This window comes from Dermacentor silvarum, chromosome 8 (genome assembly GCF_013339745.2).
Source record: "Dermacentor silvarum isolate Dsil-2018 chromosome 8, BIME_Dsil_1.4, whole genome shotgun sequence".
Classification (NCBI taxonomy): domain Eukaryota; kingdom Metazoa; phylum Arthropoda; class Arachnida; order Ixodida; family Ixodidae; genus Dermacentor; species Dermacentor silvarum.
In genome coordinates this window covers 37,318,133-37,333,163 of record NC_051161.1, presented here as the reverse complement: position 1 = coordinate 37,333,163, position 15,031 = coordinate 37,318,133, and the positions used below count along the sequence as shown (strand labels likewise).

The 15,031-nt window shown below is 43.0% G+C and overlaps 2 protein-coding genes across 4 annotated transcripts in view; one reads left to right on the top strand and one right to left on the bottom strand.

The window, feature by feature from the left end:
• The window catches only part of LOC119461032 (protein shisa-4), a 57,982-nt gene extending 55,007 nt beyond the window's left edge, over positions 1 to 2,975 (top strand). Inside the window, exon 7 of the mRNA XM_037722210.2 lies at positions 1,653 to 2,975. Within this exon, the coding sequence (XP_037578138.1) occupies positions 1,653 to 1,788 (136 nt within the window). The 3' untranslated portion in view covers positions 1,789 to 2,975. The remainder of the gene's footprint in view (positions 1 to 1,652) is intronic.
• Positions 2,976 to 3,142: 167 nt separating this feature from the next.
• The window catches only part of LOC119461031 (uncharacterized), a 36,171-nt gene continuing 24,282 nt past the window's right edge, over positions 3,143 to 15,031 (bottom strand). For 2 of the 3 annotated variants that reach the window (XM_037722209.2, XM_049671830.1), the window contains 4 exons: positions 11,783 to 12,112; positions 10,199 to 10,715; positions 7,960 to 8,046; positions 3,143 to 7,224 (listed from right to left, as the gene is read on the bottom strand). In XM_037722209.2, the coding sequence (XP_037578137.1) occupies positions 7,168 to 7,224; positions 7,960 to 8,046; positions 10,199 to 10,715; positions 11,783 to 12,112 (991 nt within the window). In that variant the 3' untranslated portion in view covers positions 3,143 to 7,167. The remainder of the gene's footprint in view (positions 7,225 to 7,959; positions 8,047 to 10,198; positions 10,716 to 11,782; positions 12,113 to 15,031) is intronic. The other variant, XM_049671829.1, reaches the window with a different exon arrangement.

The window sequence follows — 15,031 nt, the reverse complement described above, 5'->3', positions numbered from 1 at the left end:
GGATAAACAATGAGAGAAAAAAAAATATGTAAGCGCCAAATTAAGCACAGAGGAATCCAAACCAAAAATGACGTGCCATAAGAAGAAGCCGAGTATATAAGCACGAACTACTCAGGCTGTGAAGCTAAGTGCACTTAGCGCTAAGGTCAGAGGCATTTACATGGGGGCGACAAGCACTTATACTATTAAACTAAAAAAAAAGTTTTTTTTTTTTTTTTTTTTTTCCAGACTGCGGTTGTGAACATGTGACACATATCTGCCACCATGCATGCATACATGACATACAATAGTGCAGATTCACTTCAAACTGGGTCAACTTTACAACATGGGATATACTGTAAGTAACGTAGCTGCGAGATTTTCTTTATTTTTGGCAAGCCAATGTTTCAACCACTTACATGATTTGCCAATGATTAAGCATTTTATTTTAAATGCAACAAATTCCATTTGAATATACAGCCAAATCTCAATTTAACGGAACCCGATTTTATGAAAATTTCGATGTAAACAAATATGCAGTGACAACCTCGAAAAAGTGAAGTGGGCACAACTTACATTTCGCCCCAGTTAACGAAGCTTTGAGGGAACATATGGGGTGACGTGCTCAATAGGCTACTATATGTGCAACAAGTGCGTACGCAAGCAAGAAAACTGCAGTCTTCTTTTGCTCTCGAATGAACATATTGTTATTCGAACGAGTGTTTTAAATGCTTTCAATGTAACGAAGTTATCAATTTAATGAAATTATTCACGGCTCCCATTTCCTTTGTTAAAGAAACACTAAAGAGAAAGACTATTCCAGCTGCATCAGTAAATTAGTTCTATAACACACACAATAAAAGCCACATTTACTGTGGAGAGAGGCTTGGTAAGCGAGAAAATATGCAACAACAGATGGGGGTGGCCACGCCGCGTTGAAGTTATTGCACCAGCCCACCATGACGTCATGGATTTTGACAGCATCTACTCGGACCTAGTTAATTTTTTTTAACAGCAAAGATGAACTATATCGTATTCTAAAAGTGTGAAATACTGAACTTCGAAAGTTTGCAAAGCTTTGCTGCACCAACAACGACCTAAATAGTAGAAAATACTTTGAAATCTGTGATGTCACAATGACGTACATGTGCCGCGGTGTCGAAATAAAATTCAAAAAATGAAACTTTGACTACAATTTTTTTTTTTCTTCTAATAATCAACATAGCACCACAAAATTAAAAAATTTAGAATTTCAAAAGTATATTGGATCAGACCAAACTCATTTAGTGTTTCTATTTAATGTCCCACTAAATAGGTTCTTTTTCTTATTTCAAGGAACTCAAAAATAAGCCTCTAAATAGAGGTTTAGCTCGTTCCGAGTGGGCAAATTTAGTCCTTGCTTCTCAGATTGTATCTGATGATCAATTTGGTGTTGCGTGGCGCAAGGGCCAAGTATGGCCAAATAGCACCAGGCCATTGTTAGTGAGTTGGCAATGGAGCGATCAATTGTGCAAGCTAGGCGTGACCTGGCTTTAAAGGGGCCTAAAGACAGTTGCTGTAAAGTGCGTATCAGATTATATCCACTCCACATTCGTGTCACAGCAGATTTATTTGAAACAGGCATTAACTGACGAATTTTCCTTGTCCCCCATTGTCTCGATTCTTTTGTGCAGCTGTAGCCAACAGAGCTTCGGCACGTTGCGCATCTCGCAGCAACGACCGGCGCAGCGGTTTCAGCAATTGCCTCGGCTACAGCAGCAGCAGGCCGCCGCTGGCCGCGATCCCGCATACTGGTGCACCAAGTTCTGACTCGACATGGACTAGAACTTGGTGCCGACCACAAACCGAGATTGTGCATGTCCCATCATGCTGCAATGGCTGTAGTTACACTCCGCAGCCAGAGGAAGGTGCAGAATGCGGCTTGAAGTGTCTGAAGTGCACCCGAGTGCAGTGCCATCTGCCGGGTAATTCCTGAAACTCATCCGAGTAGCGGCCCCTTGGCCAAGCTGATGGGAAGACGACGTGCGCGCCTCCTGGGTGTTTTTTTTTTTTTTTTGTTCCCCTACTGACGCTGATGGTCAACAATGGAATTGCCCGAGTTAATGTATCATCTGTTATATGGACAACGAAGGACGTGTCGTGCGATACGAGCATAAAGACTTGACCTCGACGACGATGACTACGCCTCCTGAAGCGAACGAACAGTGTGCCACTGCCACTTAGTGAGGGAGACCTGGGGATAGTCGTGCACAGATATAATTGTTACAGAACTGTTACAGAAGTTTGTTCTAAAAGACAGCTTCATTTAGCATTACACTGAGTTGCCGAGAAAGAACTTTCAATACTGCGTATTGCTCGTGGCATGCCAAAGTGCACAAGTTATGAAGCGTGCTTTCTGGTAAGACGAACATAGTCAATGTCATGAGTGCTCACAATAGTATGGTCATTTTATATAGTACATCAGCTGAATCCACTTACGCTGCATATCAGAGAGATAACATAGATTCACCTATGTCACATTAAAGAGTGTCTGTATCCACAGACCTTGTTGCCACTTAAAGAGCATGCATACTAATCAATCGTGAACATAAAGACTGCAGAAAAAAATGAGCTTGTTAGGATCAGCAAAAATTTTTTGCTGGTGCAAGTTTTCTCAAAAGAAGATGCAAGCCCGTTTCACTCAAGCATTAAAATCAACAACCTACGATGTGAAGGTGATATAGCTATTAATGGTGCCTGCAGAAGCAAGTTTCCCTAACGCACAACTTGGCTTTTCATAAGCAAGAACTCTGTACAACCATGGTCATGGCAAACACCATGATGTGAACTGTGCTGCATTGCAATCTGCATTACAAGCTACAATTTCTTCACAATTTATTAGTCAGTGAACACTTCATTAAACATACTTCAACAAGAAAAAATGCACTAAATCGTCTGGTTTTTCATAACACAGCAGCCATTAAGACTCCCAAGAAGATTCAGTACATGTGTCACACTTATCAGGAGAGAGTGACTCTTGCTTTTATCCTTACAGGGGGGAAAAATCACATGCGCTTGCACGCACAGAGAATGGGTTTAAGCACAAAACATGCCAATTCATGTAATTACATTTGTTACACTTTTGGTCTGTAACACTTTTTAAGAAATCTGCACATTCACCTCATCCTTGCATGATTAAAGACTGTTGTGACAACGAAAATTTCACCTGCTGTTTTATCTCCTTGCACACCTGTTCACTGGCGAGCAGGACAGTAAAGCATGAAGAGCTCACACACTATAAAGACCACAAGTGAAATTATACATCATGATGGTGATGGATCTAGTCTGCTTGTGGGCTTACATTATGCCCAATAAACACGTCACATTTGTTACTGTGTGCTTGCATGTGTACACTCCACTTGCCTTTCTAGGTGACTGACCTGAATACTCAAGCAAGTATGATGTTTCATAGATACAAGTTTTCTGGAACAAAGCATAATGCTCCTAAGGATATCACTTAAAGCTGTTTTGCGCAGCCGGCAGAACTGATGGAATGCACGCTAAGACTTATGTCTGAATTCATGCTCCACGATGAAGCTAGAGAGAGAAATTTGCTACAGAACTAGCTTACCTAAAATTGCCAAAGAAAAGGTATGGGCATGCTATAAATTACATTGTGGATAGCATTCTCCATCGCAAGAAAAAAAAATTATGCTCCAGATCTGACACTGTTATTGTCCTTAAGTGAGGAGGTAGCACCAGTGGCTGGTTGGTTATCGCAAACATATTTAGAGACATGCAATGCTTAAGTGAGAACTTCTGAAAACAACAGGCCACAAGAAAAGGGCATCCAGCCCATGCTTTTTATTTACATAATGCTTGCATTCTAAGAAATCACCTTACAACACCATAGATCTGCGGGCATTCCACAGAGGCCTGAGTCAGCGTTCATGGTAAGAAAAGGCAGGCATACAAAACACGGACACAAGAGGAACAGAAAGGACGGCGCACAACATGTCCTATGTCAGTGTATCAGGAGTGGAATGAGTATAATGTCAAGCTGAAAGCCAAGCAACCACACACTCTGTGAGAACCACACACTGTACTGTGTGTACTACCTTATGCAAAGCACACAGCACTGTGCAACTTGTAGCCAGCTAAGAGATCAAACTGGTATTAAGGAGTACTGTTGAACCTCAATATAACGAACTTCAATATAATGAAATGTAAATTTTTCATATAATGAATTATTTACCTTTTAATCGTTAGCATTCTTAGGGTAGCTCACACACTTTCTGGGGGCCAACTATTTATCTTTGTATGTTTGTACCAACCTACCCGAGTCACTGGGTAGTTCGTAGTCGAATCGGTAATGCATCAAGCTGCCGTGCTGAGGCAACTGGGTTCGAAACCAGCCATCAAACCAAACTTGGGTCACTGAGTATGTGGCAAGGTGCACACCATGTGCCATTCTTCAACGAACCTCTTTCACGGCAACATGGATCAACGTAGATGTGGGACTGGGTAGGGGCCGCTGTTCGAAGAAACTCTTGGATGCTGACTTGGAGCACTAGGTACATGCCGCTCGATTTGTGCTGGTATTCAATGAATGTCTTTGATATCAACTTGGCTAACTAGGTATGCGCCACTGGAATATGGTGCTCTACAATGACGAAAAAGATGCATTAAGTTTCTCTGACGTGGAGCAGAATTGAACCCACGTCGCAAGGATTCCTCAAAGACAGCAACCCAACACTTTTGCAGGCTGCATCTCAATTGCACTGGGTATGTGCCGTTTTCCAATAAACGCCTTTCACACCAATGCTTTAGCGAGCTGCACCATAAAGGCACTGGCTATGTGCTGCTCTTCAATGAATCTCTCGTCAACTTGGGTCACCGAGTATGTGCCACTGAGTGTGCGGCAAGCAAGGGAACAATATTCAGCGTTCGCAGGAACCGGCGTGCCATGCTTCTCGTCTTGGAGGCCACGCACAAACTTCTCGGCAGTGGCACTAGATGGCGTAGCGTGTGCTGAAATAAGCGCGAGAAACAAGCTCGTTGGCACATGATGTGTTTCTAAGCGTTCGCCACGCACCGATGCACCATGTATTTCATAGGCCACACAAAGGCTTCCCGGCAGCAACGGCGCTAGATGGCGCAGTGTTCTTAGGGTAGCGTGAAAGAGGAGTCCTGCCGCATGATGTGTTACTAAGTGTTCGCCACGCACTGACACGCCATGCATTTCGGAGGCCACGCACAGGCTTCATGGCAGCGACAGCTCTAGATGGCATCGAGTGTTCTCAGGGAAGCGTGAAAGAGGAGTCCCGCCGCAGTACACGCCTCATACATAACTCGTTTTGACGGTGGCAATGTGTTGTGTCCCTATATTGATTCAATGCTAAATGCATTACCATCGACAATCACCGCGAGATAGGTTCTGCCAAATTTTTATAACTTCTTGTCATAGAGCACCATGTATTTGGAACCACAATATAACAAAGTGTGTTTATACGCAATTTCAATAAAAATGAAATTTCACTGCCGCTGCAAAGAAATACTTAGGCATTAAATGAAAACAGCTGTGAGCGCAGACGGTCACGGTAGAAATTAGATTTTTCTGATTGCCTGGTAATTCGCATTTATTATTGCCCCTTCCGTGTAAGAAAAATTTGTCAGCCACTGTACTTATTTGCATAAAAGGTCAAATTTCAATAGAACAAAGTGAAGTGGCGACTTTACCGACTTCGTTATATCGAGGTTTAACTGTATATGGTTGTCCTTGGCATAAAAAAAAGAAGTTTAGTCAAAAATCAATTGGACATAAAGATCGCTTGATTTAATGAAGGACCACAGCAAGTACTGTTTCGAATCAGAACATCAGAATAACACATTCTGTAATGGAGGAACAATATATATTACATGACTTCGTGCAATACAGACCACGACGCTTGAAACTTGAAAAAAATCATGCAAGCAGTTAGTGTAAAAGCATGATGTCAAATCTAGGCTGGCTGTACACATGCATATGTACACGTCAGAAGATACTACACATAAAGAGAGAACTGTACATACAAGCAAAAGGCAATAAATACACAATTTGCACAACAACTACTATTAGAAACAACAACAGGTACAAGACCATTGAAGGTGTATGAAGAAACCACCTTAACTAAAAGAGAGTAAAGTAACAATAGACATGTAACATAATGAGCATTACATGAAGAGCCATGTTGCAAAAACATACTGTTACTCCTTCAAAGATAGTAATTCAACATGAAGAGGATAAATGTACTCTACTCAGCATCAACAACATCACTACTACTTCTTGCTTAGGGCTAATGGGTTAATCCTACGATAAAGGTAGTAGTACTACGTCAGGTGAGATTAAGGCAGTGGTACCCATTTATGTAAAAGCATCCTACCACCTACACACACTCAAAGCACAACATTGAAAGTTAGCACGCATCACATAAGTTAGTACATGTCTTTTCATTCTCGCAGGCTCGCAACACAAATGCAGGCCAATTGTACTACACAATTAAAAAGAGGCAAGCACATAAAACCAAAACACTGCACGAAACACTACAGAGAAGGACCAAGTGTTTAATACAAGGCATGTGCCAAATGTAAATTTAGCACTTCACTTTAGCACTTCACGTGAAAACTACATTTTTACAAATTGTTTTGAGAAGGTAGAATTCTAATTTAGACATTCGCACTGAGCATTTCTTTTTTTTTTACATACACATAGCCAAGTGCCAATGGCTTTGTGCAAGCATCGGTGACCCTTCTTTAAGTGCATGTTTATCTAGTGAATATTTATGACGGATCACAGAGTTCCTATATTATTCAGATGACAAAATTTAGTGTTTGCACTTGTTAGAAGTTTGATATTGTATCTTATGAATCTTCCAGTTCACTCTGTCTGAGTAAAGCTGACCACGACCACTCCACATAATAATGACATGCAAAAAGCTACCACAGCAGGTAACTTTCTTGTACTGGTCTGCTTGGCTTTAGTGGCAAGGTAAGTAAATGTGCTTATCCTAGGCTCCCAAACTTGTGGTGAACAACGTTGGGTGAGATATCACAGCCTTTTATGCTGAGGACTGCAATGCATGCTTGCGCCCATAAATAAAAACATGCTATAATGAATGCACCTACAATGACAACTATAACGATGAAAGTTGGAGAAAATCCCGAGACTGATCACTGATTCACTTTTACCAAGTGGCTTTCCATCTCCCGTTGCTTGATAAGCAGTCCCTGGATGGAAACAAGAGCAGACAATGAAGTAATTGGTAACTCAGACTCACAGTAAACAAGAGCGAAAACTCCTTTCACTTTTTAATGCAATTAGCATTTTTAGCCTACTTTGTCCACTCCGCCGTGCTACTGCTCTCAGCTACATAGGCCCTGAAATGTTGCTCTCACTCATGAAACAAAATGAAAATTACACATCTGATAGATAAAGTGACAATGCGTGCTCTTCTAGCTGACAATAAAAGTTAAATTATATCACGCCTGAAAAAGACGCCTGTGCAATCAGGCTGTAGCTCATTCGAAGTCAGATATGCTGAACCTTAATTCTATACTGCCAGCGGGACAAAATAGGCTGCAGTTAGGAGGTCGCATACAGTGCAGCTTTCTTTGTGGCATTGGAAGATGTTAACACTGTGCTTGTGTTAACATCTGGTGGTTGTGCTATTGCGCATGCATGTGTTATTGCAATTAGCATTTTTTAGCCTACTTTCTCCACTACAAATTTTAAATAAAGCTGCCTTCAGTATTAAGGTGTGTTGATACATCGCTTCGATTCTAATCCCAATAACATCGATGAAGAAGATAGCATTACGAAGAATGTTAATGCTAACTGAATAAACTTTTTTGCTCCTGTTGAGGTCTGCTGTCCTGTACACAAAAGTGGTAAAAAGGAAACTGAATTACAACACCCTGTGGCTCCTTTTAACACTATGTATGGGAGAACGTTAACAAACTGACCTGTCTAAGTGTAAATAACTGCTGCAATATCTTGTCCTGGCGGCGGGTTGGGCAGCTGGTCACCAATTCGGGATGAACTAAGGGATCCTGAAAGAATGAGAAGCATGGAGGTCTGGTTTAGATTGGTGCATATCTTTAACAAAAATTGCACCCTTCAGTTCCCCTTCTTCTCATTCATTGCATAGCAAAGTTTAACATGACAAGATGAGTTGTGCTTTGGAAGTCCAGAACTGCAGAGCACGAAACAATGCACCAGTGAAATTTTGTATATGCGAGCTTTGCCACAATGGCACATCTGGCCTTAGAGGTGTCCCAGTTTGCATGATTTTGACACGAATGCTTTGAGCATTGGAAAACCACTACGTCAATGCAGCATGACACAGCTGGATTACAAATTATTGAAGTAGCCATTCACATGACGAGATACACTCCACAGGCTGAGAACAGCATGCACCATCAACTGTTCAATAATATCTAAGTACCCCGGTGCATGAACCTGCAATTAATCAAATTGCATGCAACACCTCTTGAGCTAGCAGAAATGAAGCTGGAAGGCAATGCATTCTTAAGAATTAAATGCGAAGTTGTTTTTAATTGAGCTACATACTTTCTTGTATCAGAAATTCTGCCTACTTCCTCTGGTTGAAAACGTCATTTAGCAATCTTAAGTATGAACATGCAAAGAATACTTCCAGAAGCCCACAGAACTAACAATCATGTTTTACTGCTCTTACTTTCCCTAAAGAGCACCAGCAACATGAGAAATACTGGTGGAATTTTAAACAAATTTTAGTGAACTTCATAACATCCCTGCACCTTACACAAAGACAGTTACAATTAACCACTGCATCCACAAACAACTAAGATATTAACTTGAACAATAAGCAGTATTAACTTCTTGCAAACGGTGCCAGAGAATACGAAGAACAAATAAGGAGACGTCAAGATGATCACCAGGTTTGCGCCTTGTAACCATCTCAGCATCTCCCTATTTGTCCCTCGTGCTCTCTGGTGTCTTTTGCAAGTCGTAACAAACCAACTAATCCAATACATAATATGTTTTGACTCGCGTCCACCTTACACCCCTCAGCAATGGCTCTCTCAGAGTAATGGCAACCAATCTCGAAGGTCAGACTTTCGCCACACTGCAAGTGGCTTGAAGGCCTGGCTACGTCATAATCGCCATATTTTGGACATCATCTATTAAACTGACAGCTGAACCTACACTGCATCCTCACAGACTGAAACCAGTTCGCACTTGTCATTTGCGCCTGCACACTGAAATTTTACAGCGAAGCTGTTAACGAGAGTTTCGCAGCCGTTTTCATGTGGCGGAGGCAGGCATGTGGTGGCTTGGTTGATATCAATCAGCCACGGAACCTGTGTCAGAGTTGCAAATTTTTTTGCTTTGAAAACATAATTATCAATAATCATAAAATTTATGTTACCTTGCGTACATCTCACACAAATAGACAAAATATTATTTGCATGCTTTTTTAGCCAGTAATCTGTAATTTTTCTTCCTCACGTCGTGTTTTAGTGGCTCTGCGTGGGAGGTTAGCTAGGAGTATATACAGCTGCCGTGGTAAAGACTAGCCAGCAACGCAGCCTGCGTGGGAGTCTAGAGCAGCCGTGTGACCAGTGTGTTGGTGAGGAATATTTACTAAGAACAGCCAGCAAATACTAGACACTCAGTACTTCCGAAGGGTGTGAAAACTCGCTTATACAGCTTCACTGAATGATGTACTCAGATTGGCATACATCTACAAAGGATTTCTTGCCCCTGTAAAGGATGCACCACTGCACTTACACTTGTACTGCGGTGAAGCTGGCCAAAATTGGCTGCAATTTGCTTGACGAGTAAGTCGCCCTGATCATGCAACAACTTAACAACCCAATTTGCTTCACAACAATCATTTAGGTACTTTCCAAACATGGAAGCCTTGCTGTATGATTCCGAGGTGCGTAGACAACGACACACATAAGAGAGATACATACACAAGGCACCAATATGTGACATCATCTACACACCTTTCCCTTCAGAATATGCCAAACACACCCAGTTTTCCATCTTAACGTCGTATACTGCTGTATAGGTTCACGAACACATGAAATTTTAACTCTGCTTGTTAAGCAGACAGTTGGTCAATAAACAGGGGATTGGAGATGCAATGCAGGTCCAGATTGACGTGACCTGCCTGGACATTACACTATGTGTGGCTTTCACGAAGGGCCTCACCTGAGAAGAAGAGCGCTGTGCACGCCGGTCTGGTGACGGCGACTGATTGCGCCGCGCCCCGCTGACGCTCACCGATCTCTGCCGCTCCACGATTCCTTGAAGTTGAAGATTTTGGGTGGGAGTGTTTCCTACTCTGCGGCGGTTTGGTGTGCTGTGTTTCGGCGACTGAGCTTCCCCAAATGGCTGCTGTGGCACATACACCTCCTGCCTCCGCCAGCGCTTGCGCGAGGCTGGAGGGGTCTCTGTGGCTTTTCCTGGGGTGACTGGAGCTTTTCCCGGGGTGACCGGAACTTCAGAGGAAATGTTTGGCGAGTTTGAAACATTGTTTTTCATGGAGCGGTGCGGTGACGGCAGCAGTTTATCGCGCAAAGCTGGCACGGGAGGACTCTGGGCTGGACGATGTCCAGCGCTGCCGTGAATTGTGCCGTCTTCCTCTTCACTCTGCGTGGTATTCTGCAAGGCTTCTTCGAAATGAAGAGGTACCTGACCCGTCACTCTGACCGGAGCTCTGCTTCTGCTGAAGAAAGCAGATAACGAAAACGTTAACGCATCATTAACCACTGCCGGGTATAACATGACGTTGCCCACTACTATCCGAGACAAGCATGAATATTTCTCTACGCATATCTACTGGCTTGGCAGCACCAGTATGCACCCATAAATGAAAGCGGTATAGCATTTCTTTCTCCTTATCATATCTAATGATGAAATCTCCTGTCAGCTGCCTGTCATCTTAAATAAATACCCTATATCTAGGTTTCAACATTTTTAGTTTAAACTGAAAAAAAATAATAATAGAGAAAGGTTCTTTAAATTTTTTTCCCAAAATTAGATTTCAACCAATAAGGTCAGTGAAAGCAAATGAGCCAGAAAGCTAAGACGGTAATCAGCACGTAGCTACGAGCCTTCGTGTGCTCTGATAGAAGGCTGGCGAGCTTAAGATTATGTGTCAGCCTGCCACCCAAGGTATTATTAGTTCACTCTTAATTCAGTTTTTTCTTATTTAGGTCCTTTAACATGAAAGGCTTGAGGGTGAAGTTTAAATGTGCTCAATGTTAATTCCCGAATAATAACATCGCCGTATGGTGTTTCACCCTGGCTAGACTGCTTGTTTAAATCTCTGTCATTCAATGTACTGGATGCAACTACAGTTCCGAAGAGCAGGATCTGCAGTTACACTGCACATTTTAGTGCCAACAAATTTAATGAACCAAACATTCACCGAAGGAAAAAAGTATGCTCGACACAAAGAACTGTCCACTGAAAAAAGCTGGTGAAAATTCATCCCAAAAAGTATGCTCACTGAAAAAAAAAAAGTTCTCGTGGAATTAATCATTCTAAAAAGTATGCCAAATATTTCAGTTGGAAGCTAGTGCTCGTTCCTGTCTGACGTCGTCTTGTTTATACTACTTTGTGCTGTATACAGTTGCAGTGTAATGAAATGTATTAACTAGTCCAATCTGCCACCCTTAATGTTGTAAAAATAAAAAACAAAAATATTGAACTGCACCTGTATCAAAGCCTGCAACAATGCATATTGAAATGCACAAAACTGGACACCTTTGAGGAAGGTTGTGTGCTTACCTATTCCTCTCAGCAATGCCTCCCCTGCCGACAACTTGCGACGAAAACTGTGAGACCGCGTGCAGACGTCGTGCTCCAGACTCTCGTTCACAGTGCTGCTTCCGCAGCTCCTGCAGCTTCTGAGCACTACTTCGGGCAATGGCGACAGGAAGCACGCTTGATACCCTGCCTTTGTTCACAGTCAGAGGAGTTCGCTGGGCAGCAGCTGGCTCGTGAAGGTTTTCTGGTGGCCCATAGGCAGAAGGCTTTCTGTGGACTCCCTTCAATGGCAAACTGTGCTGGAGCCTTCGGACAGCACTTGTGTAAGGGGGGAACTCCCTAAGACAGCTCCTAGGTAAGCAGAGTGGAAGAAGGAGAACACGAAGAAACTGTGCCTTTATGCATGAATTAGTAACGGGCTGATGAGATAAATCAAACATCAAACATGAACACAGACGTGTAAATTTTTTATTTTTTTTAATTTAGCACTATACTTCCAGCACATAACAGTACTGCATATCATAGACAGTGAGCTGCTGTCAGTATTGCCTAACTTCTTGCTTAGCTTGTCACCTCAGTGCCTGATTGCATACCATGGCACAAAAAGGCAAGGCACAAGAACAGAGTGGCTTTCAAGGTATAGACAGAAAGCGAACAGGATTGATGTCCAGTGCGGAAAAGACAAGTGTTTGCTGCAATGAGAAAATAGCGATTGAAAGGGGTTGCATGTTTGAGCCTCTGCCAGTTCTAAAGAACAATATCAGGCAGCGAACTTCAAATCAGCATCATTATAAATTCACCTGCCTATAGACCTTTTCACAAACCGACGTTTGAGCAGTGCCATTGGCCGACACGGGCGACGTTTAGCGTCAGAACATGTTATGCCGCCATTTTGGACTGTGCGCCTTGCGAGAGCAGGCCGGCCGCACTTGGGTTGTGTGATCTTCGCCGCGCATTATTTCGATTGTTTTCTTCCGCTTCGCTTGTCTTGTGCCGCTTGACTTGTTACATGTTTCACGTGCTCGTGTGAGCGCTCAGTATAGTGTCCCATGGCAACAGCAAGCCCAGCCAGTGGATGTGGCGTTTCGTCGTCAATAGCGGCGGCAGCCGCGTCTGCTTCGTCGAGACCTGGCGTGCTAATCAGCGGTATATTTCATTGTTATTGCTGGGCACATGTGACCGTATCGTCGATTGAATCTGATCACCATTACGTTTCCTGGTTGAGGGTTGCCTCACTTAGCGAAAGCAGGCACATACATAGCTATCAGGCAATGCTTAGAACCAGGCGCCGGCGGCCCGACGACGCGTGTCAGTGATTGGTAGATAAGCGGTGGTTACTCCATGCACTTCCGACGCAACTAAACAGCTCAATCATGCAAAATTGATTGGATCTGGTGCGGTGCAAGGTGCTTATAACCAAATGTCAAAGCATAAGCGTGGCGATTGAGCAGCGTGGTACCTGCAGCGAACCGACGCGCGAGAGTGATGACAGATGCCAGCGCAACTGATACAGCGCAGGTGCTAGATTTTTATTTTTAGTATTTATTTATTTATACATATTGTCAATCCCAATAGGGATTATAACAGGAATTGTTATAAAGACATCTTTGTTTACCTATTTTTTACGTTTGTTAAATTTATACCTGGAATGGCTTTTCTTTCGAATGTCTGAATTTGGAACAAGCTTCGCTCACGGTGAACCTTAATGTAGATCGTACGCAAAGTTTATATTGAAGATATCGCGTACGGCAAGAATTGTTCGTGTGCGCTATCTCTGAAGCGAAATAAGCCAATAATATTGCAGTGTTAGGGCCATCCCTGCTCTTTCTCTTCTTTCCCTTACACCGTCTCACTGTGCTATGTTCATAATGAAGTAATGTCGAGTCTTAACAATTGTCGAATAAATACATATGCATATGATTGTAAACCACTCCTTACCGTGAGTGAAAAGTGCTTAGTGGTCAGCGAAGCATTCACTGCACGCACGTAAGTATTTCACTTGATCGACTGTGCGAATAATTTAGTTTTTTCTTTTCTATTATTCTTGCAAGCATGATGCTAATGTCCGCGTACCCATGCGAATACCGTTTTTTTTTGCGTTCTTACTTGCGCGGGCTCATTTAGCGCGTTTCTACGCCATGCACAGTTAGCGCATTACGGTTCCCGAACTCTACCACTGGCGCTAGGCCGCGCTGAAGAGGTTGACACGTTCGTTTTTGCATTATCTTGCTGCCCAAGCACATAGACAACGCTCAACGATGGGTGAGCTCGATGCAGCACCACACTGTTGAAGTTAATTACCTTTATGGGCAGGGCCGCGCAGGGTGCATGTGAACGCAGAGACAATGTTTTGGTGGACACAGGGTCTGCATACATCTTCCATAGGACACGATTTTTCCAGATCGTTGCGAAGTGTATTTACTGACTAGTTCTCTCGCAGAGTGCTCCAATTTGTCTTATACCGGTGTCACACGGCAACTTTTGATAGCGATCGAGACCGATCTGGATCGGAATGTTCGACCGCGATTGGCTCCCTTCCGCAGATTGAGCAAAGAAGCCAATCGCGACGAAGAAATTCTACCCATATCGAGCTCGATCACGATCAAAAGTGCGCCGTGTGACCCCTGTATTAGGCACTGGAATGAAGTCGTGTTTGAAAGAATAACAAATGTAGCCTCTGCCACTACATACGAGAAAATACATCGAAGAGCTGACAATTCTCGCAACCTATTGGGAAATGTTCCGAAAAGAGTTTACCAAAGTGCGTTATTTTACTGATGTGTGCATTGGTTCACATTAGACTGAAATGCCAAGTCCTCAGGTGATGCAGGAAACCGGCGAAGCGTGAACATACCACATCGCGGCAGTGGTCTCGCGGAGTGCTGTGTTGTGGACACACTTAGTCCCGAAAATCGTTATTTTCCGCTGGTTGTTTGTGCACCCATAAACTGCACAGTGCTGGCCTGTAGCCTTTTGATGAGTATATATGCCATTATTTACGAGCGTAAGTCATTCGTGACAAAAATAAATGGAAATATTGAAGGAAAGCTACCACTCCGCAATGCAAGTACAAGGCAAGCTCACAGCCCAGACCGAACAAGCAACACTGACACATACTCTCCACGCCAGACCGTCAAAAGCGCCCTCGTGAAAACGTCTATACAGCAACCTTCCGACATTGTCCCATGCACTTTCACATCAGCACTTCCTTCACATGCCAACAGTGCATAATGTACACAACCTAATGTAGTCATAAAATAAAAGATGAGG